Source organism: Puccinia triticina, chromosome 5A, assembly GCF_026914185.1.
Source record: "Puccinia triticina chromosome 5A, complete sequence".
Taxonomy (NCBI): domain Eukaryota; kingdom Fungi; phylum Basidiomycota; class Pucciniomycetes; order Pucciniales; family Pucciniaceae; genus Puccinia; species Puccinia triticina.
The window spans coordinates 1,374,699-1,386,954 of record NC_070562.1 but is presented as its reverse complement, the minus strand read 5'-3'; the positions used below and the strand labels follow the sequence as shown (position 1 = coordinate 1,386,954).

Sequence of the window (12,256 nt, the reverse complement as noted above, 5' to 3'; positions counted from 1 at the left end):
GACCCTCTTGTCTACCTACTCTGCTTGGTGCTTCAATTGCTACCTGACAGTGGGAGTCATGGCAATTATGCTGGAAGTTCAGACAACATATTACATCCTATTTGTGGAAAATTTGCCTGGTCAGCTGCAGATGTTATAATTTTATGTGCCACATCCACATGTTTATAAATCATGCATGTTGTTTGACTCACCTCAGCTCTGCCATAGAAAAGTTTTTTGGTATCATTATATTCCCGCATTTGATAAAATTGGTTGATTCCCGCAGGCTGATATGCTTTGAATTCTATGAAAAATGAACTTGACAAATGTGAAGGTTGCCATATTGATACCACAGATCCCACCATGGGGTGCGTTTTTGGCCTAGATATCTACATATGACTTTGTATTCATAAGTTTATACTGAAATTCATCACAATAATATTTGCCAACTCACCAACACAAATATTCCTTTGCGGACTATATCATATTCACCTGTTTTGATGCTTGAAATCAATCTCCACCTTACTGTGGGATATTGTTGAACAAGGTAAATGGGAGGAGCCACACCCTCTTCTGCTGAATACTCCCCATCATATATAACTGGATATGCAATAGGTTGAGAAAGGTCTATTCCCATGAGCTTTTGGACCTCTTTGTTGTGTTTGAATACATCTGTGACATTTTTTGAAGGTCGGAAAAAAGCGTTCAATTTATGATTAAATAGAATCACACCAGATAATATGAGCCTCATTGCTTGATAATTGGAGAAAGTTAGGGCTATGTCCCTCCCTGGCGCTTGGCGGTTGGAATGAATTGATGCATTCCTCATTATACCATTGTAAGCTTCAAATTTTTCTGATGCAAACAAGCATGGTGGCCCAAACCTCCTGACAGATTCAGGGAGATGTATGAGCATGTGGAATTTTGGTTTATTGACCCATTGTGCATTCATGCTCAGCACATGATAAAGGAATAGATCTATGTGATGTTTGAGGTCTTCAATATATCTGTCCATGTTCTCAATTCTTGTCTGGTAAACAAAAGTACACAGGTAACACAGGGACATCCATAAATCCCTCTTCTTTCTGTTCATGAATGGAAAGAACACAAATGGGGCAGCTTGAATGACTATCTTCATGTGTTTTCCAATGAAACTCTTGTAGTGGTTTACCATAAATATTGACCTCAAAGATGGAATATTGAGTGAATCCCTGTTGAATGATTGCCAATGGGCCTCCAGTCTCCTTTTATCTCCCTCTGTGAGGCCCTCCATGAAATCACGCAGGAGGTATCGAATAACCCCAAGTTGCAAGACATGCAATATTTCTACAGGGGTGTCTTTGCACCCATCAAATCCTATTCAGGTAGGAGATATTTTCAGCAACACCAAACATTAGACAATGGAAAACATGGTTTAGGAGGGCTGACCTTTCAGTGTGTAGAAACGGTTGAATAGGCAATGTGGCCCAGTCTTTTCTGTGGCTTCTATGGATTCCCTCTGTCCTGGCTTGTTCCGCTGATGATACCGATCAACAAATTCCACATTTATGTTGTCTTTCAGCCCATTTTCTTTGGTTTTGTTATCATACTCAGTCTTTGCTTCAGTTTTAGATTCTGTCCAAAATTTATGCATTTTTGATATGGTGTCTTCCCACACTCTTGGAGGAGGGGGCTTGATGGTGCATAATGGGTAGGTCAGATGTAGTAACCATACAAATACATGCATACATTTGCTCACAATGTTTCCCCCTGTGGTCAATCCAAAATAATCCTTCACATAGCCCACCAAGGATTTGTCAGCCTTCTTGGTGACAGATAGTTGACACATGCGGCATGGACTGTTGGCATTTGCAGGCATGGGTGTGCTTGTCATCTCCGCATGCATGGGTGAGTCCCCCAGTGCCACCAATACCATACTCATAATGAGGACTTTCTGATTGAGTACACTGTCATAAGCAAAGTGGCCTTTGGTACTCATTTCACTAATTGCAATATGACAGAAGGAAACCCCGTGTATGAGTGGAACTATCATAATGGACTGATAATCAATTTCTAGGTGATGCCAACTTACTTAATTTCCTCTATGATGGGATCTGCCAACTCTAAGCAACTGGCCACATTGGAGGTTGACACAAAATGACAGTTGTATTCCTGATTAGACCAGTGTGGATGAAGACCAGATAATGTAAAATAATATGAGATATGCTTGTTCCATTGTTTCGAACAGTTACCAGATGTGTCATCTGCATAGAGTGTAATTGGTACATGTCGGATGATGCAACCGTCAGCCTTTTTTCTCCATGGGTTTGGTAGCTCAATTTCATTGATTATTGTATGGCTAACATCTTCTTCTATGAACATACCAAAACGTGGTCAATTTAAAAATTAATGTGTGTTTGTGATTGATATATATATATATACTTACCATGAATCAATCCGCCACATTCCTTTTGTAGATATAATTGATTTTCCATGAGGATTTCTGAGTACATCTCGTCAAATTCACATATATCAACCACTCTTTGGGCTGAAGTATTACTGAATTTAATATCTGCAGGCATAATAATTTGAAATCCTATTCCTGAATCATTGGGCCGGAATTCAGGATCACAGCATTTGGCATAGAGCTTGCCTTTGCATTTGTAAAAGAAAGTTGGGATCACCACTTCCCCAGAAATAAGCCGTGTGGGCTCGTATATGTAGTAATGCTTGTCTTGATTGTACACCATCTGAACCCTCACATCCCGCGGTAGATCTTCTCGCCACTTGAAGCTCTGGCACAGGCTGTCAATTGGATCTCCACTTGGATCATGTGGATAGTACTCCAGGTGGTTGGATACATATGGATTTAGCAATTCCTAATCAAAGTAATAGAAGATTTCAGCTCAAAATCCATTGAATACAATAACATGAATGACCAACATTAGCCAATATTCCTTTTACACTGATGTGGAATATCTTATTATCCCATACACTGATTGTTTCCTGATTAATAATGTTGAGATAATTTCTTAGTCTTTCTCTGGTCCGCCTAGCAGCATCCCAATATGGCAAAACCATTTTCTTTGTTTTAAGTACAGCCCTGATATGGATGTACGCCACACGTGATAGAAGATGGTGCAAGAATCCCAGAATAAGACATGCCATGAACTCCTGGAAATTCAATACGATTCAAACACCAAATGAGAATCACTATGCACATTGATACAGTGGGTCATCTAATTTGTTTTGGCACTGCATTGTTCATTGCAGATAAATGTAGTGCCAAAAACATTACATGACCCACTGTACATTATATATAGGCAGAAATTTACCTCTTGTTTCCAGAATGGCTGCCAATCATCTTCAGCATTGATACCTGCTTGACTGGTATTTTGAGGTTGCACATTAATTGCTTCCATTGGATCACCTAATATCTCCCATGCGTCAAATTCATCTGAATGGTCTGAAGGTGGCGGATGAACACCTGTTGAATCTGAAGCAAATCCAACATCATCATCATCTTGGATAACATAAGGCTGGTTTACCACTGGATCCTGCATATCAGTGTCTAAGGTATCTTGATGAGTGTTTTCCCAATCCATATGTGATGGCCCAGCAGCTGGCTGCTGCTGTTCTAATTGAACCGTATACACTGAATGATGCCTGACTGCATTCAAGTGTGAAGCTGACCTCAAGTGCTCTGTGACATGAGCCATTGTGCGGCCTTGGCAGTAAACACATTGGTAACAAGAGTTGCCAAAAGCATCTACACTCCTTGTGAAACCTGCCAATTCAAAGTATTAAATCAGCACCAACATACTCCAAAATGACCATCAAGACTGACCAGGTAATTCCGCCATTTGATGACAGTCACAGACACAGGTTAAAATAATTAATATGGCCCAGTTATTTAGTCAAGATAAACCAATAAAATTTTGTCTAAATTTGTTATGAATTGGTTATGGAGTGAATGTATGAATTTTCCTTGGTCTCAAAGTGACAACAATTAACAAAATCCAAACAATTATTGTATGGGGTTTTGGGCCCATAAAATAATTGGGTTTGTTATTTTATTTGAATGGGAAACAAATAAATGCTATATTTAATTGTATTAATAATAAAAAATCCAATCAGTGAGGAGCCTGTTGACAATTGGTGGCATGAAGTGAGTGCTGGGTGAGTGCGTTGAAGGCCCGGGTGGAATTGACTGAACCAAAGATCAGTCGAGTCCACGGGGAAAGAGCGACGGTGTGGGATCCGTGGATATGATCGGGATCCGTCCAGCGTCGCATCCACGGATCAATGAACTACATATCGTGAGACACAATCAGAGATTTTCACCCGGCCACTCCCCCCAGCACGATCAGTTGTCTCCACCCTGGCCCGATCAAACCTCTCGAGATCATGTCTGATCAGAAATCACCACCGCTCCAACCAAACATGCACCACGATATAAACGGCTCGTTCTGGCACCTTCTTGCTCAGCTATCCCCTCAGCCCCATCACATCTACCTTGATCCAAACGACTGTACTCACCTGAATCCCTCCAAACCATTCCGATATCGCAATATCATGTCTGCCAGCCCCGCCAAACGATTTGTGCCCCGGTTTGCACCTCGATCAACCGCAGGTAGGCTATACTCCACATTTCCTCAACACCTGTAACATCGGTCATGGGCCTTATACTAATCCTATTATATGACTTCCTTCCAGGTCCTGTCCGCCGATCTCAAACAATTAGTTCAGCCCGAGGGGCTGCAGCCCCGTACCCAGCCAACCAACCCAATCAACCCGCGGAACGCTCTGTCCCAGATGCAGCCTCCGCTGAATTGAACCGCGGCAATGGCTCTGCAGAGGTGGCCAACGGACCAGATCGAGCCACTGTGGCTTCCAAAGCAGCCAATCGGGCTGGAGACCCAGCTCCCGAACCAACTCGCCCCGAGATGTCGATCCATCCTGACTTGGAAGGAGTGGCAGCGGCCCAACTTGCCCAAGCATCCGGCTCGCCTCAAATCAAGGATCGATCCAGCAACTCCGGTGATATTAATCCTGCTCTTACTGACGAAGAGCAAGAAGAGCCTGCAACCCCCTTGCAAGTGTTACCTCCGGCGCCACCTCCCGCACATGTGGGAGAGGATGCTGCCACCATTCAACAACTTGGCCAGTACCTCCGACTCCCAGAAATCCAAATAGAAAATATTCAACGCACGGCGACGGTGAGTACTAATTATCAGGAAATCAGCTTCTGCCAGCAAACTAACAGCCTACTTTCCAGCTTGTTGGGAAAGATCATTGGCTCGCTACGCTGATGTATCTCGAATGGATACGATACCGCCTCGAGCAGACCGGATCCATCGGCCCCACCGAGGTAGGACCAATACCTCAAGTTTCCAGGCGCTTTGCATTTCACCCAGATGTCCGAGTAAGTGTCTCTTTCCTCGATGATTTCGGGACACTTGCATTACTGAAACCAAATCATGACAGGATTTCATTCGCATCAAGATTCGAGAAAACCTCATTATGTCAGATCTCCAGGCCTACGGTCAAACGGTCACCGTGGCCAACCGCGCACTGATCCCGAGAACTCCGCTGGTGTTGGTCAAGGTAAGAGAGTTTCTATCTGACTACATACAAACGGAAATTGGTAATAACGGCCCTTACTCCAGGCCAGTATTGATGCAATGACCGCCAAATGGAAGGCACAGTACATGCCCCCTGGTTACCTTGTCCCGGAAAATGAAGCAATCACACGAGTCCGCAACCTAATCCGAGAGCTTCTGAAGTATGAAAAGAGCGCGCTGGCCAAGTTGGTGAGTCGAATTGAAACTGATCTTCCGCGAGAACTGGAGATTGATGACTCACAATTTAATCTTTAGATTTTGACTGGAGCAAGGCCAGGTCGTCGGGCAAATCCAGAGCCAATCCCCAGGATTGATGATCTCACAGTCAAGGTAAGTAAAATAATGAATGTAGTATTTCAAGTCACTGATGCATGTATCAACAGGTTTTATGCTCATTGTCACCGCAGCACGAACTGATGACTCGGGCCGACATACTTAACGGTCTCCAACCGAGCATGAGAATCCGGATGGCATACCTTCGCCTCCACATGTATGTTCAGCGCCAGGCCGATCGAACCACCACCCAGCCTCACTCACCTTGGGAGGCGATTGATCAACACATGGAAGCCTTGCGATCCAAGCCGGCCGACTACAAAGTAGCGTAAGTGACCGGCCTTTTTTTTATATCTTTGAATGAGGTCTGCTGACCCTTTAATAATCAGTTTTGCCCGTCTAGTGATCAGTTACGATGCCCACTTATTTGATGGTACAGCTACTGCGGCTGACATCTCCGGCGTGGCGGTCACGCTCCCGTCTGACGACGAGGTGCATGAGATGATGCTTAGCAGACGCCAAGCGCCGCCGACCGCCAATGAGGAAGATGTCGCTCCAGGTTCGATATTCTGAAGATTACTCCCTTAAAGTAGGAATGATAAGTTCTGTCGATCTCTCATATTTTTACTACTTGTATTCCCTGTCTGTTCCTCCTCCTCTTCCTCCATTTATCATATTTCCGCGATTCCTCTGTCCCCTTTTCTGTCATGATTTTCTCCTGTCTCCCCTCCCAAGAGTGTGCAATGTATGGCTACCCCGGCGGCGCCACTAGTCCCTATATCCGATCCGACGGTTAAAACCCGGTCTGAGCAACCTGACCTCCATGGGAGGATACGACGGAAGCAACCATCTGTTGTGGGTTGCACCAAGGGCCCACGTGGAGCCGATCTCCAGTCAGAAGACGGGGCATCCACGGCCCCTATAGTGTTGTTTGTAAGACGAGGGGACCTCGCCGCCTCCACGGAATGCCCGGGGCTTGTGTGGGATCCACGAGATGATCCCGTGGATACCACCCCGGATCATCTTAGTGGTGAGCACGTGGGCGTGTGGACTGACAGCCGCTGGTCCGCCCCCCGCGAGGGGCAGCCGTGGATTCCTCATCATTTCCGAGTCAGTCCCGCGTGGAGGTACTCCCCGGGTGTATTCTTTTGGCTGTTTGTTCAGGCCAAGAGGCTGTTCACTGCACTATACATACGTCGACCCCTTTGACTGGTCTGAGGGATACAGGATCCTTGCGGTTTTGTGCAGGTCTTTGGTCAAGAAGTATGTAGACCCGCTTTGAAGTGACATCTACAGCCTGCGTCAAAAGCTTGCACTATAATTGTTTCTTGCCATGTTTGAGAGCTGCTTCACCGAACCAGGAATACTTGATTGGCTGTGCCTGTTCCTACATGTTGGATTCGTGTGATCCTGATTCCTCTGTGATCTTTCATCAAAGGGGACGTGTCCCCAGTTGCGGTTACGGCAATTCAGCCTGCCTGCTGCACGTCCAATGGAACACTTTCCTTCCTTTTTGTGCTCATAGTCCGTTGCGGTCTGTTGAGTGATAGCATTGCTCTGTCCCAACTCACCGCACCAGAGGGACATGTTCTGCACTTCCCGGTCTCATTGGCCGGCTTCCCGAAGATGATGAATGGATCAGGCCGGATCTCCACCCGCCGAGCCGAGGTGTTATTACGTCATATGTACATGCAAGCAGTGGGCCCCTGCATGCAATATGCAGGGTCAGCCAGTGTGGTCCGCATGCGCAGCCCCTGCGTAGCCACTTCCCACGCAGCAAGCCTGCCGATCGGGTCCCCACTCCGCTCGCCATATAACCCAGGCCCAGTCAGACTCACCCCAGCCATCCGACTTCTATCAGAAGCTATCTTCATACCCGCATCAACAGATATATCCCTTCGTATCTATCACACGAACTAGTCTCACACCATGGTCTACAAAGTCAGTTGTCCCCTTCGCTTTCCTCGGTTCGGCTTCGGTAAACTGATGGGTTTTTGTTGCTGCTTGTTTGATGAATAGGTTGCCGATGTAAGTTGTGCTCGGATCCATCAGGCGAAGCAAGGATCGCAACTCAGATTGTCTGCCTTGCCTTGTTCTCTCAACCCTTAGGTCTCCCTTGCTGCGTGGGGTCGCAAAGAAATCGAGTTGGCTGAAAATGAGATGCCTGGTAAAACCGCTCGCGCTCGACTTAGATCTCCATCCGTCAATATCCCCTGCTGATGTATCCGCGCGTGTTTTACAGGTCTGATGTACCTTCGAAAGAAGTACGGCAAGTCCCAGCCTTTGAAGGGAGCCCGGATTGCTGGTTGTCTTCACATGACCATCCAGACCGCTGTACTGATGTAAGCTCCCCCATCTTGGTACCCCCGCGAGAAGTGCAAAGCTCATCAGAAGCTGGCTATCCTTTTCTTTTTGCAGCGAAACTCTTACTGCTCTTGGTGCGCAGGTCACTTGGTCCTCGTGCAACATCTTTTCCACCCAGGACCACGCCGCAGCTGCCATTGCTGCTACCGGCGTGCCCGTGTTTGCCTGGAAAGGTGAAACAGAAGAGGAATACCTTTGGTGTATCGAACAAACCCTGGCCGCTTTCCCTGACGGCAAACCCCTCAACATGATCTTGGACGATGGTGGTGACTTGACATCTCTTGTACATGACAAGTTCCCCCAATACTTGGATGGTTGGTTGACTTTTTTCCGCCCTCAGCTATTGGTGAAGCATAGCTGCCCACTGGCCCTTATCTAAGCACCTGATTTGCCACTATTTTAGGAATTGGCGGTGTTTCCGAAGAGACCACTACCGGTGTTCACCACCTTTACAAGCTCCACAAGCAAGGCAAACTGAAAGTACCTGCCATCAATGTTAACGATTCGGTCACCAAATCGAAATTCGACAACTACTACGGATGTCGAGAGTCCCTAGTTGACGGTATCAAGCGAGCCACCGATGTCATGTTGGCTGGTAAGGTAGCCGTCGTCGCCGGATTCGGTGATGTCGGTAAAGGGTGTGCCCAAAGTTTGGCCAGTTACGGTGCCCGAGTCGTCGTCACTGAGATCGACCCAATCAACGCCCTCCAAGCCGCCATGGCCGGTTATGAGGTCACCACCATGGAAGACGTTGCTCACCGAGCCAACATCTTCGTCACCACAACTGGATGCCGGGACATCATTGTCGGCAAGCACTTCGAGGCTATGCCCGAGGACGCCATCGTCTGCAAGTATGTCGGCTATCGTCCCGATCACATTGCCCGGGGGTGATCGACCAAGACTGATGTGAATCTCTTCCCTCCAGTATTGGTCACTTCGACATCGAAGTTGATGTGGCTTGGTTGAAGAAGACTGCCACATCGGTCAGCAACATCAAGCCTCAAGTTGACCGTTACACGATGCCTTCCGGCCGCCACATCATCCTCCTCGCCGAAGGTCGACTAGTCAACCTCGGCTGTGCCCACGGCCACCCGTCCTTCGTGATGTCCTGCTCGTTTGCCAACCAAACCTTGGCCCAGATCGCCCTCTGGGAAGACAAGAACAACACCACATACCCTCTCGGTGTTCACATGCTCCCGAAAGCCCTCGATGAGGAAGTCGCCCGAGCTCATCTACACGCCCTTAACGTCAAATTAACCAACATGTCCGAGGCCCAGGCTGAGTACCTCGGCATCAACCCCGCCGGGCCTTACAAAGTCGATCACTACCGTTACGTAAGCATATCTTTCAACTGACTGTACTGGCGGCACCCACTGAACTTGCCGACTACTAATGTTTCTTTCTTCTATCCAGTAAACATACCCCATATAGACGGACGTTCCCTTGATTTGTATTCAATTACCCCTTAAGGCTGCGTCATGATAGAAAAGAAAAATGAACTGATTGTCACGAATTAATACCGATGTTTTTCTCTATCGATGTTCTGCTTGTTGTATCGAGATGAAACCAGGCCTGTGTGGTACAACCCATCCAGCTCAATGAATCACCCAGATGCTGATTTAAGTAAGATCTACACCTCAGAGCAAAGCTCTATATCACCCCGGTGTCAGGGGTAAAGGCTTCCTTTATTCTCAGGTGCTCAATGTTGGTTCGGTGGACCGGGGATTTCAACGGAAATCAATCTGTTTGTGTTCACACTCTCCGAGCGGCATCTTTGGTTGTTGTTATAATCCAGTACCATTTGATACCAAATACAAGAGCAAACTTAGATCAGACACCAAAAAAGAACAAGAACAAAAAGCAGATTTGTCTCGGAAGCCACACCGGAGGAAAAAGAAACGAATGGGCAAAAGCTAACAATTTGAAAAATCTATGGACAGGAACGCATATCCATTTGGGGTGCTGGACCGAGCCTCTAAGGGAGTCGGGACGACAGGTGAACTGTTCGAGTTTGCTGATCCGACAAGGACCTTTCTCGCCATCGCCGTCATCATTGGTACCAGTAATTTTTCGAGGGCCAACCGGCCGATTGCCCACCTCGTCCATCGGTAAGTTGTAAGAGGGCCGTTAGCGTCCGTCCCCTTCAGTCGCCAGGAATCGATCGAGATTTGTTGGCCTTCAATGGTTTTGCTTCGAGCTGTATGTCGTGCATGAAGGTTTTGTTGTAATGGGTGGGATATGCCACATTTCTGTGACACTTTCACAGGTGTATCACATGTTTATTTGCTTTTCTTCTCTGGCTCAGAGAGGCTCAGAGTCAAAGTGGTCACCCTGTACCGTTTTCTTGCAGTCTGCATCAACTGAAATACCTCTTCCATCACCGTCTTTCAACTGTGCTTGAGCACTAACAACCAGGACTGACGAAAAAACAACGATCAAACCATGACTCAATGAGTGGCTGAAAGATGCGCGACAATACTAGACTTTTTAACACTTTGGATTCCTATGGTACATAGGCTATGTTGAGCTCTGTAAACAAGCTGATCTTGTTTTTGTTCAATTGATGACTGCAAAATCGAATTCGAAATGCCAGACCGAATGGGGATTCAAGTATATGTCACGAGTTTCCTTTGCACATGCTGCATCTAATGCCCTCTGGAACAAGTACCAAATTCCATTTCTTTATGAGGGATTTTGATCCTTTTGCATACTATTCAGATTTTCTATCCAATATATAGAGGGGCTCAGAGAATCATCACTCAAGCGAGTGTTTCTTCTTATCATGGAGTTTATCATGAACTATGGAAGGCTTTTGCTTCGCGAAGTGCAGCGCTTTTTGGTCTGGCTGCGCTGTGCTTTTTGGCAGCTTTGTAGGGCTCCGCTTGCTCTTTTTGGGCAGACCGCGTAGCTTTTCAGTTTTTCCAGCCGCTACTTGTAGCCATAATATGGTAGAAAAACGCGACGCTGACGCTATAAAAAGCGCGCTGTGGCACCTTCTTGTGCAATTTTTCGGAGAGGGGGGATGAATAAGCTTTTATAGCCTACACGTAGCCGTAGCGCAGCGCGTAATCCGCTGCGCTACGGCTTTTTGGGACAGGCATTTAGTGGGTGCGCTAAGACAGGCGCATTTTGTAGTGCAGTGTAGCCTTTCACTGTTGTTATCATGAATGGCTAGAAGAATTCAATAACTGGATTCAAAGCTTAGTTTCTGAATCCTGCCCCTTCAAATTGTCCCCAGTGTACGGATACTGAACTTTCCGGCCTAAAGTAGGCGCTTGAAATTCGTCGGCAATTTCAAATATTGCCACAAATTGCTTCGAGGGAAATTATGGCTAGTGATTTGCAGCGTTCATCTGGCGAAATTAGGCCACTCTGTTGGAGCAGAGTGAGGGAGCTGATGGACGCCAAAAGCAAAAGAATCTCATTGGCAACCAGGTAGTAAATCTCTAAACGAGTTCTTCTTTGGAAAAGGTGAGCACATTCCATTCAGTAGCATTACTCCGTATTTTGGAGATTGCAATCAGTCGCTTTACCAAGTTGGTGTCCTTTGAAATCAAGATGGACTTCACATTCTGATAAATGCAGCCGCGTTGTAAGCTCATCTTGCGAGTGTGTGAGCAGAGGGAATAATTGGTAATCTACAATGTCAGATTAGCAAAGGTGATGCACCGGTACCAAGTACTACCAAGTGTGGAAACAGATGCATTAGCATTCTGCCAAGACCTGTGAAGACCGTTTGAGCGAAAACCCGTTTCCATAGAAGCATTGTAAATTGCGTGCAATACAATTTGTCACAATGGCAAAGAATTCGACTCTAATTAACAAATTATGTCTGGGAGCGCCTAGGAAATAAAGAACATTATTCTGAGCCACGGATGCCTCCTCTGTTGCAGAGCAGATGAGGTGCCAGGAGTACGTAGCAAGTGTCATTCAGCGGCCTCCAGAGGCGAGCGTCAATGGTTTTTGAGGATAAAAGGAGGGCAATCTAGGAGGGGTTTGAGGTTCCCCATCATCACTCAGTCTCAGCCTTCTCAGCT

General features: G+C 46.5%; 1 protein-coding gene across 1 annotated transcript; it reads left to right on the top strand.

Annotated features, from left to right (window-relative positions):
- Positions 1 to 7,784: 7,784 nt before the first annotated feature.
- On the top strand, positions 7,785 to 9,635 carry PtA15_5A155 (uncharacterized protein; the record flags this gene model as incomplete). The annotated part of the gene is made up of 8 exons (XM_053168887.1): positions 7,785 to 7,796; positions 7,875 to 7,883; positions 7,965 to 8,022; positions 8,098 to 8,197; positions 8,274 to 8,533; positions 8,623 to 9,070; positions 9,145 to 9,553; positions 9,633 to 9,635. 8 exons carry the CDS (start codon positions 7,785 to 7,787, stop codon positions 9,633 to 9,635), a joined length of 1,299 nt encoding a protein of 432 aa, XP_053020139.1.
- Between the last annotated feature and the right edge of the window lie 2,621 nt (positions 9,636 to 12,256).